At 35.5% G+C, this 19,120-nt stretch overlaps 1 protein-coding gene across 2 annotated transcripts; it reads right to left on the bottom strand.

The window, feature by feature from the left end:
* Positions 1–320: 320 nt before the first annotated feature.
* LOC306641835 (V-type proton ATPase subunit G 3) lies at positions 321–15,580 on the bottom strand. 2 transcript variants are annotated; one of them, XM_079107110.1, is made up of 4 exons: positions 15,362–15,580; positions 4,262–4,362; positions 1,031–1,146; positions 650–773 (listed from the first exon to the last, which is right to left on the bottom strand). In XM_079107110.1, coding segments are annotated over exons 1-4 (300 nt in total). In that variant the 5' UTR covers positions 15,444–15,580; the 3' UTR covers positions 650–772. The 2 variants fall into 2 exon arrangements, with proteins under 2 accessions (XP_078963235.1, XP_078963236.1); XM_079107109.1 differs by lacking the exon at positions 1,031–1,146 and having other exon boundaries at positions 321–773.
* Positions 15,581–19,120: the final 3,540 nt, after the last annotated feature.

Here is a 19,120-nt window from a genome sequence, read left to right as displayed (position 1 = left end):
TATTTTCTTACAAAAGTACTTAAATAGAATAATATCTGGTTAGTTGAAATGAGGTGAATAGAATAGTTACAGGACCCATTTCTCCTAAGATAATTGTATAATCATTTACTTCTCTTTCTGTTTCTCTCTTCTTTCATGCAAATCTTTTCTTCTAACTACTGCTAACATTTTATGGTTTCCTCATTGGTTAAGGAATTAAAATCCTGACATGTTCATTTTGGACATGTGTATAGGAGTCGTAATCAGATTCCCCTTTAAAAATTAGTTATTAAAAATTATGAGCTTATGTTTTGACAAAAGAAGACTTTTTTTTAAAAGCAACATCCTGAAAGTCAGTTTTCCTTTAATGTCAAAAAACATAACTCTGCATTTTTGACTCCAAGATAAATGGCAACACTGTTTAATAACTATTACCTGGAAAGATAAAATGATAGCTTTATTTACTTTTAAAATTCATTGCCCATGCGTGAATTCAGTTACATTGAATTTTAAAGATGTCCAGTAAATAAAATTAACATTTTAAATTCCTGAATGCAAACATGAAGCTACCCGCAAGCAGGAGGCATCCACACACTATTCCTTGAATAGCTTTAGGTACATCAGTTGGTGGCTCTGTAGTTCATGTGGATTTCTGGCTTTATGTCACAGACCATGCTCAAGAGCTGTTTAAGCACACGCTCCATGCACTTGTTGTAACTCCCGTTCAGTTCCTGAATCTTTCCAAATGTTTGTTCTTCAATCTCATAGGAGACGTTACTCTGAGAGCCCATTATCTACCAAAATAAAAGATGGAAATCATCACACCATACATCATGATAAAATTAGTTGTTTTATAAACGTTAACCTATTTATTGATGATTGGTTTATGGTATACACACTATCTATTCTTTTTCCAGATTTTTTTTTCCCAGAGGACAGACAAGGTCACTGAGACCATGAGTGTGAAGGATGGACTTTCCTAAAATAAGGAGAGAGCACAACAGGATATTTTTCACTTCTAACTGACGATCACATGGTACAAATCACATACCAGTTTACAGTCAAGATGCCATGCTCAGAAGTTTTCTCATCACACTTTTCAAGTTTTAGTAGCAGTTTCCATTCTGATCTCATATCTCCCTGTTGCTTACTTTCTGAATTACAAGACTAGAAAATAAGATTGATAGGCACCTGTAAGCCTGCTGCTGCTAGTTTGTAAAGAGCAGGTTATTGATTTCTCTACTGTTAAAATATATTATCTGCCCTTACTTGATTCTCAGGAAGATGCAGCCATAATACATATCTCAAATGCTTTTGTGCCTATGGATACCTATATGGATTATAGATACTACTATTGAGAATGTTGGTATAAATAGAAATTCTTTCAAATTGAGATACATATGTTCATTTAGTTAAATTAAATTTTAACTACGGTTGAATAGATCTTTCTGATTGCTCTTTAATTGGCTGTGACTCTTACCACCTTCCACCATCTCCTCTATCCTTCTCATACTCCTGTATAGTCATGAGTTGTGATTGGACCAAAGCACCATCTTGCAGGGAAAGTTAACATTTTAAAGGAAAATACTTTGAAAGTTATTCTTTGCTAAACAATCAACTCCTAATTCATCTCCTTGTGAACTCGATCTTTCTTAAATGTGGCTTTGTTAAGACAAGACAGCTTGCTTTGCTTGTTTTCCTCTTTTGGTTTAGGGAAGATGTGCATCTGGTATAATCCAAGCAAATCCACTGAGCATGACTTCCACTTTAGGGTTGTTGGACTCTTCTAACATCTGGAATCCACATAATCTTTCTGGATTCTAAGCTTAAAATCAAATGCAATTGAGGCTATTGGGTTCCAGTCTTTTCTGTTTATAATCCAGGAAACAAGGGTATCCCAGTTCAAAGAAAATAATTTTGAGAAGATGCAGCTTCTAAGTCACTAAATAACTTTTACAAAATAATATTTTCATAAATGAGTATACAGGAAGCAGACACACATGGTCCAAATTCCCCGAAGGGGTTTAAAAATAGAATTATTTATCATAATTCTACCACATTCAAACTTTTTCCTTCCAAATTTAGTGACTTAATTGGGACCATAATGAACTGAAAAACAATTTGTTCTCCTAAATCCAATGTCTTAAGTGGTAAAAAATTAAAAGATAATCTATTGTGAAACTATTACCTATGCTGAGTCCTTACGTGTTAAGCAGAGTAGAATGATCATATTTCCAGATAGTATAGAGAACTCATTACCTGTGTTGTGTTTTTGCTGTTGGCAGAGCCTGTTGACATTTGGGACACTATATACATTAGAAGTTGATAATTCTATAACATGTCACAATCTGTTTGTTCAAAGGGTGCCACTTTAGGACTTAGTTTTATTTTTCAAAACTTCAACTTTGAGAGTGATGGGTGCAGACTTCCAACCTAATGACTGATACTGATGGTTAGATCTTTCAACATCCAATAAATTTCCTTAGAAATTATTTAAATGTTTCAGTTTCAGGTATAGCAGAACTTTAGGTCCCACAATCTGAAAGCAAAACAATTCTGAACTCTCAATTTTTTATTACTTCAAGGAAACAAAATACTTTTACAATATGAATTCAGAAGTAAAAAAATATAAAAATTTTCAGTGTGCTCATGGAAATCACTATTTGGGCCTTTTGTTTGGATGTTTGGATGTTGTTTTACTTATGTTAATGATTGATTTAATTTTCTGAAGTTCATATTTATTTTTAGCAATGTGATATCTCCTCAGGAGAAGAAGGTTTTTAGGTAGAAATGATAACCAAGGAATAAATGTTATTGATAAAGTAGTACAGGTGGATATATAACTCACATTTGAATAACCTGCTTGTGTTGATGAGTAAGAAGACTTGAAGAAACATGTATTAACAAAAGCTAGGAAGGGACAACCAAAAACGAAACATCAGGGTACAATACCCACAGCAGGCATAAAACTGTTTTTTTTTTGGGTGTCCTCCCAGACCTCCTAATTGCCCTGGGTTAATGATGACGAGATTTAATGGGAATAGCAATATGCCTGACATATGGAGGTCATGCCAAGGAAAGATCTGCAGTAATGGTTTTACATTATGCTTGAAGTAGCAAGAGGCTTAAATATGAAGACTTTTCTATGTGAGCTTTTGATCAACTAGCTGTAAAATTGGCTTGGAGCTGTAATTATGAGAGCGATAAAGAATTTTAATTATTGTCTAACGCAGCAACACATCTTAAATCAGATTTACATCTGATAGGATTCTTCAGGAGAAAGAGTATTTCAAGAGGTCTAATCCAACCACTTGCAGAAGTTATGGTTAGATTTGTAATGATTTAGAAAATAGAAAGAACTTTCATCTCGGAGATACCCTACCTATGATAATCAAAGCTGGTTGTCATTAAGGATGATAATTTTCTCATATTTTAATATGTCTTGGTTGTAACAGGATCCAATAGGAAAGATAAGACCACAGAGGAAATGTTTAGTTATTCCTCGTTTCCACTAACGTTTATTGCATGCATACCAAGGGGCAGGCAGTGCCTAGGAAAACAACAGAAAACAAAACAACACATCTGCTATTTTGGTGTTTACAGTGAGAAGGAAAGACAGTAAGTAAAAATGTAAATACTCCATATTTCAAAAGTTATAAATACTATGAAGAAAAAGAATGAACTATAATGGAGTACTGTTTTCCTTTATTTTTAAAAGAGAGACAATTTTAGATAAGGCGATCAGGAAAGGAATCTGACAATCACCTATCAAAGAAAGATGAATGAGTCAAAAAGAGTATTTCAGGGAATAAGACAGGGTGTGCAAAGGTCCCTTGGTGGTGGCACATTCTGTTTGACAAGTTTGTTCTATATCAGCACACATTTTTATTAATTTCACTAGAAATATATTTAAAAAAAACAAAATATATGTTCTCTGAAGTTTTTTTCTTTTTAAAAGGTGTCAGTCAATAATCTGTGGTAGCAATGATACTGTAACCAATCCCTTCAACTCGTGTATTTGAAATTATGATTTTTAATACATAGTAAACATTAGATAACAACTATTGATAGACCCATCATATGACAAATTTAAAATGCCTTGAAAATGAAAAGGTCAACTGAGTAATTCGGTAATGTTCAAGATTTAGTTTGGTGTTTAGCCTTAAGTGGACTGTACCTGGCAAATCTCAGCATAGTTCTCCCAAGGTTCTTCCTTACACCTTATGAATATTAATACCTTAGCCTCTATGCTGCATACATCAGTGCTGGCCTTCCTGCTTACCCGAGACTGTTTAAGTCGAAACTCCTTGTCTCTCTGCATTCTGTACTGGTCCACTTCTGCCATCGCCTCCTCCTTAGCTTGCTTCAGCCTCTTCCCTTTTCCTGGAAGTTAACAGTGGCATAGAAGGAATGATATTTCTTTTTGATAAACATGGATTTCAAACTTGATTTTTAAAAAAATGGATGAGTTCTCCAGTTTTTTAGGCTTTTTCCCCTAGAATGTCAAATTCCATTAAACAACAATAAACAATATTGAAAATTTCTTATTTTTGTATTGGATTCTTTTGAACATGGCAATGACAACTTTCTTTCACACTTCCATGTTTAAATAAAATATCTGCCCGTTTACTCACAGCAGTAACAGCCAGAGGACAGATTTTAGCTGTCACTTACTCGAAAAGACATCATTTGGTCAGATTTTCAGTCCTGATTTGCTGCCAGGAATCCTTCAGTCCACACCAACTGGATCCTATTTACCACTGGCAGATCTCCAAAATCACTACAAACATGCGACTCAGACTCTATCAAACTGACTTACAATTTTTTTTAGACATTTTATTGGGATTTTTTTTCTTAGCATTTGTTACTCTAGAATGTCTGATTAAACCCCACAGCACATCAAAGTAGATTTTTTTTTTTTTCTTGTAGTAGCTTTCTCTGAGGGGAACTTGAAAGTGGTTGTAAAACCAATTGTTTTTAATGGTTAGGAAATTTAGTTAAGTAGCCCCTTTTCTTTTATTAAGAACTAAGGTGTAAGCCTTCAGCCAGCAGACAACAGGGGAGATGAAAGTTTGCGACAAATACAATCAGCTAAGCGCTCATATTTTTGGACAACCAGTGTAAGTTTTGAGGGTTATAGACTAATATTAATTGCTGCTATGACCCCACCATCTTCAGGGGGTTAGGTGCTAATGGTTTGTGATAATTAAAGATGTAAAGAAACTGAACTGTATTAGAATTCTCATTTTCTCTCCATCACCTATTTTTCCATTTCAGTAAACACCTTCCTTCTTTTGCCCATTTAGTATGGTTTATTTTCTGTGACAGTGTCTCAAGATTTTGTTTACAATTTTTGTCAACTGTTTGTTACATTATGTAGACTTTGAACCACCCTAAGATAATGCGTTCTTGTGAAAGAAAATCTTCATATCAACTTTTGTCTATCATCTGAGTATGTTATTTATATCTTGGTGGCATTTGAATGTAGTTGTTTCTAAATTTCCCTGCTAGGTTTGAGTTGCTTTGCTAGTCACCGAGTGTATATTTGAGATAAGGATAGATGTACTGACTTGCCAATTGAAATGTTTCTTTTTAATGTCTAACAGCCTTGAAGGGAACTGTTGAAACTTCATTTCAAATAGGTAATTAGCTCTTTCTTTACTGTCATTAAAATCCTAGCCTGGTAAAAACGAATGTTCTTTGGTGTTTGCAGCTTAGCAGATGTTACATTAATGCCTACCTTCTCCCTAGTTATCGAAGGATCATTTTGTGTACTGTGATTCATTCTTTCTCTGTGGTTCTCACCATTTTGTGGCAACAAAACACTATTCACAGAGATTCTGTGAACACAATAGATGTGTTTGTAGGAAAGACTATTCCTTGGTCACCAGCCTACTTTCTTATCACAGGAGAAAAATATAAAATGATAATGTGTGAACATTCTCATAGCAATAATGAGTTGCCATACTCTAAATATTTTATAAAACAAATCACACACACCATCATTATGCTTAGTTGCATAATATCTAAAATGATTGGTTTCAAAGTCATAATTCTTCAGTACATAAGAATAATAAAATAATGATAATAGGACATGCTGTGTGCCCTTCCCTGGAGCAGGATCCCGTGTTCCACTCAGAGGCTGTACATTAGCTTCACTACCTTGTGACAGGCTCAGAGTGTGTCTGTGATTCCCTGTGCATGGCACCAGTCACCTGCTGGCTCTCATTCAATTAAATAGGAAAGCCACAGGGAAATCGCTGCGGGCACAGCGGTTTTCTGGATGGACTCAGCAGCTGCCACCATGCAAGAGGCTGTGTGCTCTACACCTGATTTAATCCAGTGGAAGACACAGAAGCCCAAAGCCTACAGCTTGGTTAGAGGTGAAGCAAATGTGCGTGTCAAATCCACTCATCTTAACCTCTGGCTTGCTCCCTTCTGTGCAGGAAAAAGGCCAAATTTTAAAATTTTACCCGTTTCCTCATAAGTATCGAGAACATGGTGACTGTGGACCAAAAGAGCTTTGTATTCAGTACAGTGTTTCGAATACAGGGGTAATCATATGGGACAGTCAGACTTTCTACATAATAATAGAATATATGGTCCCAAATTCCCATAAAGACACAGGATGATAAGGTGTTTGGTTTAAAAGGTGTGTTCATCTTGTGCATCATGATTTTAAATAATGCTAAAAACAATGCTGTAGCATAGTGTAGGAAAGGATGATTTTACTTTATTCTTCCATTATTTACTTCAAGTTTATTGGTCACCTATTATATAAGCATACATTTAATAACAGAGGATAAGTACACACTATATAGTCCTTCCCTCCAGATGGCATAAATTTTACATATTTTGGAAATGTGTGCATGCTGCCCCAGCTTCCAAGAGGAAATTTATAAAATAAAATTGCAAAAAGTACACAAGATCGATTGTGAAAATGCTAGAACATACACCTCTGTTCTATTTGTTCTGTAGTAGTTAAAAATCACAATATTTGTAGAAACACTACTACTAAAATTCTAAAGAGTTCGTGCTTCTTCTCTACTTCAACAGTCACGCTGTGTCTTACGTTAACAGAATAACTCAAAAGTGTAAACAAATGGGCTTTGACATGTACTAGGGGACTTTAAGAAGGCCGTTGGAGGAGGTCAGGAGAAATCTCTGAGGAGAGAACCACTGGGCTGTGTAGACTTACCGGTCGGGACAGCAAAGGGATGGATTGGGAAAGGGCAAGAAGATCCTCTCTAAGATAGATCTGGCGACAGTCTAAATAGTTCAGCTGCATTCATTTTTTGACATGCGCTTACTATGCAGACATCTATAGTTAACATGTCATGGTTGAAATATACTCCAAAAGATTTTTTTGTGAAGAAAAAATGACGGGGCAGGGCAGGGGAATAAGAGGTTTGATCTGGTTTTCAGGCGTTTTGTGGAGAAAAATTTAAAAAATCAATTGTGGGCAAGTTAAAACTGAATTCCATGTTGGAAACAGAGGGTAATGCTCAAAGATAGGATCTTTCTGCTCAAAGTCAGGCTCTTGTCTTTCTGGTATTGGACAAGTGAACCTCATGTTCCAAGATGCAAGCCCTGAGACACAGAGAAAGCAACTCTATTGCTTGGATTGTTAAACTTTTTTGGAATCTTTTCTGATGGGCAAAATGATATTTGAATTATCATCTCAGAGTGAGTCAGAATTATACACCGGCACCATTAGAACAAGATATTAAAAGCTTTGTAACTTGGAGCATGTTACTTAGATTTTGAGTCTATTTTCTTATCTATAAAACAGAGCTAATAATCTATTGTAATAAGTTACTGGAAAGATTAGAAAAAAAATTGAAGTAGTTATTTAATGAGTTTTTAATCATTAGGAAAACAGGTCCAATTCTTCTTGAGAAGGAAAATAGTAAGCAAGGCTTGGGTTTGAGGAAAAGTCCTCAGGCCTTCCCCAGGGATATCCTAGGAGAGGTAATCATAGTCCAGCAGGACAGACAAGTTTGAAATCCAGGAGGGACTGCAATGGAGGTAGATTTGCAAGTCAATCATCCAGCTTTGGTTTGGGTTTAGGTATGTGCTAGTGATAGTAATGGTGTTTGGACAGAAGTTAGGAAAGAATACAAAGAACAGGGAGAAAAGAGGGATAAGGTCTCAAACTGGGGGAATATCAACATTCAATGAAAGGAATAAGATACTCAGGAGAAGTCTGACAGTAGTAGGGAGAGAGAAAGAGAAATCAAAAGTGAAGGGAATATCCTAAGAAGGCAGTAGCCACTCGTATCAAATGCTACAGAAATCTGAAATGGGACTTTTGGTCAATTTACATTACAGATGTTTAATAAGTGCCACATGCTATTCTAAATGTATGGAAATCCCACAAACTTCCCTTGTTATGGGATCTGCAATCTGAATGAAGTTCAGGGGAGAAAAATAGAAAATAGACAATGCATGCATGATAGGATAGAGATGTGGGGTACTAAGAAGAATAAAGTAGCATAAGGGATAGAGAGAAATGGTGATAGGTTATAATTTAGATAGGTCAGGTTCCTCATATAAAATGATGTGCAAGCAGAGACTTGAAGGAAAATGAGATGGTCATGCAGGTAGGTGAAGGGAAAGCTTGTTCAAGGCAGAGGGAACAGTAAGCACAGAGGTGGGAGGGTATTTGGCATGCTCAAGGAATTGCAGAAACACCACCTCTTTGCTTCAGCAAGGAGAACAGGATGGTTTAGTGTTAGGAGATGACCAGAGCAGTACAGTGGGGCCAGGTCAGGCACAACTCACAGGACATGTCTTTGAGATACTAAATTCATGAAGGGGTCTTAGCTAAGATGTGACATAATATTAATAAGGATTTCAAAGGAGTTTTTGGCTGGTGGAGAAGAGATCTAGGGCTAAGGGAGTGGTGGTTATATATTCTTTGGAGCTGGAGGAGTTGATTGATCAGTGTGAGAGACAAAGTTGAGTTAGTGATGACCTCAATATTTTATTTTGAGGCAGAGTCTAGGATAAAATTTTGCTGACATGTCAAATATCCATTAGTGGTTTTGAAAAAGTTGATGTTCATCTGAATTTGGAGATCAGATAAACAGCTGGGACTGGAAAAGAGCAAGTTTGGGATCCTCAGCATGGAGCCAGGATATAAAGTCAGAGAACTGGATGAAAGCACATAGGGAGTATCGGCAGATATAGAGAACAGGCCCAAGTGGACCCTGCTGTTGGAGACTGAGAAGATCCAGAAGTCAAATATGAGAGTAATGTCCCGAAGTCAAATGAAGAAAGAGTCTTAGAGAGGAAAGAGGAATCTACTTGTGATGAGATGCTGAACGCATCGGGTTAGAAACAGTTCATTTTGCAGGAGGAGCTTTGGTAGAGTTGTAGGAATGGGAGTTCAGAGGAAAATGGAATGAAAAGATAATAGACATAGGGAATATAAGCAACTTCTTTGGGTATTTTTTACCACCAAAGGGGGTAAAGAAAATAAGGGCTCAATATGGTCAAATGAACTTGACAATTAGAGGGTATTATGAATTTACTTGTGTCCTCCCTCAAAAATAAAAATAAATAAAATAAAAAAAGATGTGTCAGAGTCCTAATCTCTGGTACCTGTGAATAGGACCTTATTTGGGAATAAGGTCTATGAAGATATGATCAAGTTAAGGTGAGGTCATACTGGATTAAAGTGGGTCCTAAGTTCAATGACTAGTGTCTTTGTAAAGAAAGGGAGAATTGGACACAAAGACTCAGGGACCAGACAGACACACAGGGAGGAAGGATATATGATTATGGAGGCAGAGAAAAGAATGATAGAGCTACAAGCCCAGAAGTGCCCGCAAGGAGAGAGGCATGCAGTGCTCTTTGAGCACCTCCTGAAGGATTCAATCTTGCTGGCAACTTGCTTTGGGACTTCAGGCCTCCAGGATAGTAAGATGATATCTTTTTATTGTTTAAAGTCAACCACTTTTTGGTAATTTGTTATAGCAGCACTGGAAAACAGATGCAAAAGAACAGTGAGAAGCACAGAGATGATGACGTCAGGTAGGCACTGAAGGCTAAGGCTGGTACCCTCACAAAGTAGAAAGGGTAGTATCCAGACGAATGTGTCACCTGATAAAAATATAGACAAACAGAACAGAGGCCACCTTGATTTGCTATGAAAGCAAAGGATTATTTGGGAATGTTTGGAGATTTCTATCTGTTACTAAAAACTCCTACTACTCGGGGAAAAACGGCTTTTGGGAATCATTAGTATTACAGTAAAACCAATCTGACTCAAAGAATGCTATTATTTTCTCAACTCTCACAAATGCTGGAGAAAGAAAGAACTCACAAGAAAAAATTTAAAAAGAAGCCCACCTCTCCTTTGGTGATGGTGATTGCTACTGAGTTTCTCTTCTGACTTTGATCTATTTCCCTTCACATCTCCAATTTCCTTGACGTTTTCCTTTGCTTTTCTTTCACTTGTATTTTCCCTACTAAAAATTACAATGAGTAGCTTTGTGTAGATCTTGGATTAAATATAACCAAATGCTGTTAGTAAAGAAAAATGTTCTATAGTTTAATATCACCCACTCACAGAAATGAAAGTTCAATAAACTTACAAATACCCTGTTAAGCTATGGACTATAAAGAAAGAGGAAGTATTTACAGGCCTACAAAACATATAAGACAAGGCCATGAAATTCTAATATAACAACTTTTATTTTACTAGTTTATTAAAAGTCATGTCTTCACGAACCCAGAATATGCACTTGTAGAGTGAAGAATTTATTAAATCAAGGTGCTTGTTTAAATAATTCAGAATACCTGCAGGTTTGGAAATAAAAGGTAACTTGCTGATGTAAGAAAAAATTATTTATGGTTGTTATCCTATATACCATATAAACTATTCTATATACAGTATATCCTATACTGTAGCTGATACAGTATATCCTATAATGAAATTTATAATTTTTAGTTAAGCACAGACACTGTTTTCTACAGCTTTTAAATGAGACAACTTGCGTGCTTATTTGTGAGAAGGGGTATAGTGCATGTTAGGAAATGATTCAAGAAACACGGATTCTTCATGCAATGTTGAGTCTCGTGCATTTGAGCATTTCCAACAGTGTTAATGCAGAGCTGCAGAGTTTTCCCAAGTTTGCAATGCATGCGCCTCTCATGAGAGATCATAACTAAAAGCAAAATTGTCACACATTTCAGAGAAACACAGTCTCTTTTCCTTGTGTGGATGGCGATACTATGAATTTCTAATATAATCCTGATTGAAGGCTCAGTTCAATATTCAGTTCAATGTATCTCCAGGGCAGGTCTATGATGTTCTGTTGTAAAAATGTAACTTGTCTTGGAGCAACGCACCTACTTTTATGTTTTGATTAATGAAGAATTTATTGGGCAAAAAATGTTAATTACTAGTAAGATTGTTTAAAGCAGTACAAACCTATTGTGACTCCATCTAAATGCAGTAAGGTTGTTTTACACATAAAAATATATATGAGAAGTTTAATAACTATGTTAGTCTGTATTTAGTGCCTAAAAGCAAATATCTGAACCTTCCTAGTCAACTTACCAAAAGCAGTCGAGGTTTCCCCTGGAACAGGAAATATAGATCCCAAGAAGGGTACAAAGAATGAAATAGATTGCTTTATTCCACTTTTATTCTTGTGTCGTTATTACTCATTGCAACATTCATATATATAATATATATTAAGAATAAAAATAGCTCCACACTACTTAGTTTGAACTTTAATTTACTATCTTACATATATGTTATTATCCTTTAAACATTTTGGTTATTAGATAGATAAAAGCTTCTATTTTTTATTTGTTTTAAAAAAGAAAGCTCAAGCTAAAAAATGTGAAATAACCTGTTAAGAAAAACAGGTTTTAAACTAAAACCAGTGTTTCTTCTGTGTTGTCTCCTATTCAGACTTTTCAAGCCTGTCCACAGCCCTGCCCACCCCCTCTCAGTGTGTCTGTCTCTAGATATTGAGGGCCTTCATATTCTGTTTCTGCAGGCCTCATGGGGCTTTGGCCTTCGGGAGAGTTCCAGATACATCAGGACCACAGTCCCTTATCTTTATTCCCTAAGGCAAAACACTTGTACTCTGTATTGTATTATGTAACAGTTTAGTGGGATCTGAGACAGTTCTCTATAATGAAATGTATTAACATTTTTGTAGCATAATATATAAATATTGCCACCTTGTCTGTCCTGGATTGTTTCTAAAACAATTAACAATGAATTACTGTGGATTTTTTTCTCTTCCCAACCACTTCCTTTCATTTTAAAATACATACTCCCAGGTCCTACTCAAGTAGACTCCTGAGTTTCTGACTTTCAAATAAATAGATTTAAGAAAGAGAAAGTGATATAGCCTTCTACAGTGGTATTAACTGCTGTGACTTATTGACCTTCATTCTGAATGCATTCTGCTTCGATATACCAGATTTTCAAATTAATCTTTTTATAGAAAAAATAAAGTAAATGCATATGGCTTTGTAAAAACAATGGCTGCTTATACCTCTCATGTCATGCCTTTTTGCGGGGAGGTACCAGGGATTGAACCCAGGGGTACTGAACCACTGAGACAACTCCAGCCCTGTTTTGTATTTTATTTAGAGACAAGGTCTCACTGAGTTGCTTAGTGACTCACCGTTGCTGAGGATGACTTTGAACTCAGGATCTTCCTGTCTTAATTTCCCAAACTGCTGGGATTACAGGCATGTACCACCGACCCTGGCCCTGCCTTTCTTGTTTCAATGACCACTTAGGTACTTATCTTCACTAGGGAGTTGCTTAGGGAAGAATCTAGGATTACTCATTAGCGCCTACATCAATGTGGCATGGAAGTAGAAGACACCCTGTCAATTCTTATTGAATTAAATAAATGAGTAAAAATAACAACTACTGAAATATGAGGGAAGTGACAACATACCAAGTACATGGATAATATTTCCGTTTGCCACAGCATGCTCAGGGGATCAGTAGGATTGGTTCTGTTGTGACCAAACACTGCTGCTGCTAATTGCTGTGTATGAAAACTGTGTTCAGGGAAAATTGTACTAAAGCCAGTGTAAAAATGCAAAGAGGATGCATTGACATTCTTTGTAACTGAGTACATGGGTTCATTCTTGAAAGTTAGAATATTTTCCAAGATGTTTCAAAAACCTGGGTTATTTGTTACTACTAGTTGAATATTAGTATACTAAGAAAAACATATCCACATACTTTAGGTTTTTGGAAAATAAAATGAGCATTTTGTACAGAAGCAATACAACATGAATTTTTCAATGTTGATATCTGAGAAAAGGTTGCCCAAGGACAGCATATGCATGAGAGGGAAGAAACCTGGCTTTTATCTTCCAATGAAGTTGAAGCTACATTGTCTTCAATGGCTCCCACTCCCAAATAACCTACAAGATTAGCAATACTCTGCTGAATTTGAAAAATTGGTAAGAATGATTTGAATTGTTCAATAATTTTGATTACATATGGGCTCAGTATTGTCCTAAGGTTTCCTCCCTAGCAAGGAAGCAAAGAATATACTTACCACATCTTTATTTTATTTTTCTCTTCTGGAAGTTTTAAATGTGTTTTAAAGAAAGTTCAATAAACATTAAGGGAAAATTTCTGTAACTGTTTCAACTAGCAGGTCTGGAGATGATTTGTTTTCTATAAAATTACTTCATTCATATCATCTCGAAATCATTTGCATGGTTTGTTGTAGAAAAGGAAATTAGGAGGTAGGCAAAGCATGTGTTCTTTATCTTTCTCCTTCCTTTCGTCTGCTCTCACCTCTGCCTGGAGTCTTCTCCTTTTGTGGTGTTGGTACCTATGTTGCTGAGTGTGCAAGAAATGAATTTATCTTAATAAAGCAAAAGATTTTACTGTGGTTGAAAGTCCTAGTGAAAGAAGTAGAGCCTGACTCCTTCCTGACTTCTTCTCTTGCATCGTAGTAAACTATTTCACCAGTGGGCTCAATACAATTAAATAAGCCTTTTTCAGTAATTAAATAGGGTTTTATTCTAATTTGGCTTCTACATTCACCAAAAGAGTCACAGATGCAACAGTTTTAAGATATAACTCCTAGCTCACCAAACTTTGGCACCAAATGGCAGAGAGAAAAACAATTATGAAGAAGATGAATGATTCTACAAATTATTACAAACTAAATAATGAAGTGATATGAAATAGAATAGTAGAAAAAATACAGTTTGGCCTAAGGGAACTGAATTTAAGCTGTATATCTGTAAGTTGTTAGTTTTTCCATTATAAAAATGAATCCAATGTATACAGTGCATTGGTTAAGATCTTGAGTGAGGAATCAGACCTCATCCCCACCCTATCTCTACCACTTACCCTCCAGGTGACCTTGGGAAAATTGTATAATTTCTCAAAGCATCACTTTCCCCTTTTGCAATAAAGTGAGTAGTAAACAAGATAAGTATTGATCATGGCACCTGGCACCATATTTTCTGTTTTTTAAGTATAACTCTGGTCAAATCATAAATTCTGTTTCTATATATATATGAAATAGGAGTGACATTAACACCTTGTGGAAAAAAATTGAATTTTATTGAGGACATTCACGTTCACATAAGTAGATACGTGACTACATAAGAGGATAGAAAATAAAAATAAAATGGACATATTTTAAAATATTGAAAATTAGAAGGGCATGGTGGCTCATGCCTGTAATCCCAGCAGCTTGGGAGATCGAGGCAAGAGGATCACAAGTTCAAAGCCAACCTCAGCAATTTATCAAGGCTCTAAGCAATTTAGAGAGACCCTGTCTCAAAATAAAAAATAAAAAGGACTCGGGATGCGGCTCAGTGGTTAAGTGACCCTGGGTTCAATCTCTAGTGTGAAAAATAAATAAACAAACAATAATAATGTAATATTGGGAATGAAAAGCTATGAAGAGGGGGATGGCAATGAATTATAAACTATGATCCCAATTTCACGGAAACGAAAACTGATACTTCAAAAGAATATAAACACTATGCACATTTACTCTCTAGTAGGAAGACTCAGTATGGAAGTTGTCAATCTCTTCATCATTGCATAATATTGAGAAAACCAAGGTGTGGCAGTAGGAAGGAAGCTGTGGAATCAGGCATTAAGCCAATTCTTCAAAATCTCAAAATATGTGATTTTTTTTTTTTCCCTTTAGCACATGGCCTCTCAAGAGGATTTATATTGGGAAACTTCATCCCCGCTATAAAAACACAAGTTTTAATAAACAACCTGGGGTTTCACAGGGAGGATGGTAAACCAGGGTTTAAACTCAGTTCGCTCTGACCCTGCATCCCATACTCATCTCTCTGCTTCCCACTGCCTCACCTATTTTGTGATGAACCCCTCCCTGGTAAGACTTACTCTTCTTGGCTTCCTCTAACTTGTCCTTGGCCCTTTTCTCTGCCTGAAGGAGTTGGTGGATCCCCTGGGACTGGCTGGTCATGGCAGCTTGCTCCACGTCAGGACGCTTCTGTGAAGCACAGGAAATGGCAGGTCCAATTATCTTTTGAGAAATCACCACATAACTTGGATTGTTGTGTCAACAGCAAGCACACAGTTGTTTGCTCTGAACTGACTTCATTGGGCCAGATAGTTGGGAACCAAGGAGAGCCCAAGGTGGAATTTAGAAAAACAAGATAAGACAATATGAGGAAGTTGAGAAATCACTGTTTCTCCCAACTTCAGTTCTTCTATGTGAAATAGGCACCTTTCAGGAGCTGTTGAGTCTACTTATAAAAAAATTGAGTAAGATGTCTTTTAGAATATTAGTTTCCCTAATTGTTCAAGAAATAGTGACTTGTTTACTGACTTTATCTTTCAGGTCACAAGATTTTTCTTTATTCTTTATCCATGCAGTATTAAGTTTCAGGTCTTTATATGTTTCTAGTAATTCAAACTAGTAATTATCTGTTGAGGGAAAATGTATTAACCTTTTTGCCAGGAAGGAGGTTTCCTGGCTTTGTGCATAGAAGATGGACTAGGTAGGGATCTATTCTTTTCCTCTCCTAGGCTGCAGGTGATAGAAATGAAAAGATTTTGTTTGGGTATTGTGCTGTTCTCTCATTTCGGGGAGACCTTAGTACTGTGACTAAATAAATAACAAGGGAAATTATAACTGTAGATTTTGAGAATAAATTTAAAAAATTTAAACATGCATTTTACATTACTCATTGCTTGTGTTGGATATTGTCCTAAGGTGGAACAGTAAAATCCACATACTTGATTTGATTCTATCTAACAGTAATTGGAAAAATGAAAATGTTGATCACAGTGAAGAATCATACAGTAATATTTACATGTTTTTAAAAATTTTGTTTGAAATTAAGAGCTTTTGGTGAAAGCTTTTTTCCCTGAAATGACTGGAGTTGTATGTATTAATGTTTTTATAAACTATACCTCTATTACAATATCCATAAATTTCAGTTTCAGTTACTTTAAATATGTTCATGGCTTTAAAGACAATTGTAAAACAATCTGAAGGCTAATCCTGAGTTCTTAATGATTATTTTCCCCTAATCACTTTGAGTTATCACATCCATACTGACATCCTTGCATAATCTTTAACAAATCTTTCCAAAAGGAGATTTTTTTTTTTCAAAATAATCATTTTTTCTCTTTTGGTGCTTATAGTTAATTTCTTATAGCTAATACTCAATTTTTATTACATAATTGTAATAACTAATGCAACTGGTATAAAACATTTATGAATAATTACTGCTCTTGATAAAAATATATTTCTATTGATTTTTAGCCTTTCTTGGATATTGGCAGTTTTAACTAACTGAATGATTGGAGATTATTAACTATTCTATCATTGGTAAGTGAAAATTCTTACAAGAAACCTGCTTTAATCTTGTACCAACAGTATTTATTTAATATCTCTTTCTGTGAGAATTTTTCTGAATAAAGTCTCATAGAATTATAGAGGAAGGGTAAATCATATGAAGTGTTGTTAGAGAGGAATTATGTAGGAAGGGCTGTGAATGTGATTCTTTGTAGTGTACAGAAAATGCATGTGATCAATAAGAAGACCAATGAACTAAACAGATTTTCTCAGAAGATAAAATGCAAATGGTCAACAAATACATAAAAAAAGATCAGCATCCTTAGCAATCAGGAAAATGCAAATCAAAACTGCACTGACAATCCATCTCACTACAGGTAAAATCCAGTCATTAAAACACAGATAACAATAAATGCTGGTGAGGATGTGGAGAAAAAAGTTTACTTGCATATACAGCAGACTAGTACAACCACTCTGGAAAGCAGTATGGGGAGCTCAGAAAACTAGGAACGGAACCACTGTATGACCCAGCTAGTCCTCTCTTCACTATTTATCTAAAAGAACTAAGGTCCAAAATACTATAGTAATATGTACATACCTGTTTATAGCAGTGCAATCCACAGTAGCTAATTCAGGTGCACATGAACAGATGAAAAGGATAGAGAAACTGTGGCATATATATCCAATGGAATTTTATTCAGCTGCTAAGAATAAAGTTATGCCATTTTCAGTAAAATGAATGGAACTGGAAAACATTATGTTAAGTGAAAACTGTCAGACTCAGAAAGTCGAAGGTCATAAGTTTTCTCATATATGTGGAAACTTGAGAGGAAAAAAGGAAGAAAAGGGTATTTCATGGATATAGAAGGGAGACTAGTAGAGTATGGATAGGGCTGGGGAAAAGGGGAAGAAGGAAAAAGGAGGTACTGGGCAATGAAATTGACCAAATTAAGTTATGGGCATTTTTGAACACTGCAGCAAATCCTACTATTTTGTGTAATTATAATACATCAAGAAAGGATTCATATGCCCTTAAAGTTAGATGAGGCAGATATGATTCTTATATAATTTTAAAAAACTACTTATCTAGGTTATCACCCACCAAAGGTTTCCATTTTCATTACTGATCTAACCCTAATCTTTTGGTTGTGCTTCATTTTACATGTTGACATCTATTTGCATTAATGATATATATGTGCATATATTTTAATCATCTAAGGGGAAATTATACTTTCATATATTTACTTAGATTAGAAAACTGTATATTATGTAAAATATAAAAGATGCTTAATATTACTTCTTGCCATTGCCAGAAGGAAGCATACATCAGTGATTCACTTTGAGACTAATTAAATCATAAGCAAACTTGAATAATCAAAACTCAGTAATACCCCTAATTCAATTTTGGCCTAATAAAGTCATTGAATTTCAATCAGATTCTGTACTTAAGCTGTGACAATGGTAATGGTAACTTTTGATAATCCTAAGTGTTCAATTGGTAAAAGGAAGTTTTCTAAACATCTGTATTTGTAAGGAACCTATCAAATGAGGGAAGATTTTAATTATCTTCTTTAAGGACTCACACATAATTTTAAATTTTATCACAAGTTTCCTTTCTCTTCATTTATTTAATGGAAGAGTCTTATTCTGGCATAGGAATATAGATAACCCATTGCACAATCCCTCTGAACAAAAGATGCAAGTTTGAATTTCTGCAAAGTGTTCCTAGGGAGAAGAAGTCTTCAGGAATAAACTCAAAGTGGGGAGTGAGGGTGGATTTCTTCCTCTCCTGGCCCCAAAGGACTACCCTTTCAGTGAAAAGGCGGATAGAATAATCCACCAGAAGCAGAGAAAGGTGGTAAGGAGATCTAAACCTGAGCTCTGGGAGGAAAAGCAAAACTTACACTCTGTGGATTTGATATTATGTTACCAGAACATTCCATGGAGATAAGATCATACTGAACCTAAGCTTATGATCTAAATGGCAAGACAAATGAGAAAGTCAAGTTGAGAGGTGGGTCCTGGCTCGGAAATCTGCTCTTTATTAACTACCCAATGGACTATTATTATCATGCAATGGGTTACTTGGAATAACTGAGTTATTTTCTTTTTTTCACATTCCTAATGTGACTTTTGAGTGTGTTCTTTAAAATGTTTAGTGATTGAGGACCTGATGAGAAAGGATTTCTTTTTCTACTCACTAATAAAATAAATATCAACTATGGGCCAGAAACTGGATAAATACTTTGTATTTACTTATTTAATTTATTTATTTACTTGCTTGTTTATTTTACAGTACTGTGAATTGTACATGGGGAATCATACACTGAGTTACA

Source organism: Sciurus vulgaris (genome assembly GCF_902686455.1).
Source record: "Sciurus vulgaris genome assembly, chromosome: 12".
In the NCBI taxonomy this organism is placed as follows: Eukaryota; Metazoa; Chordata; class Mammalia; order Rodentia; family Sciuridae; genus Sciurus; species Sciurus vulgaris.
This window is presented reverse-complemented; position numbering and strand designations above follow the sequence as displayed.

What these genes read in the sequence shown, in the direction of transcription:
- LOC306641835 (XM_079107109.1), bottom strand. Translation starts at nt 15,443, where the DNA reads ATGACCAGCCAGTCCCAGGGGATCCACCAACTCCTTCAGGCAGAGAAA. An exon ending in GTTAGAGGAAGCCAAGAAGA is followed by an intron (nt 4,363 to 15,361) that starts GTAAGTCTTACC and finishes GTTAACTTCCAG; the next exon opens with GAAAAGGGAAGAGGCTGAAG. An exon ending in TTCGACTTAAACAGTCTCGG is followed by an intron (nt 774 to 4,261) that starts GTAAGCAGGAAG and finishes TTATTTTGGTAG; the next exon opens with ATAATGGGCTCTCAGAGTAA.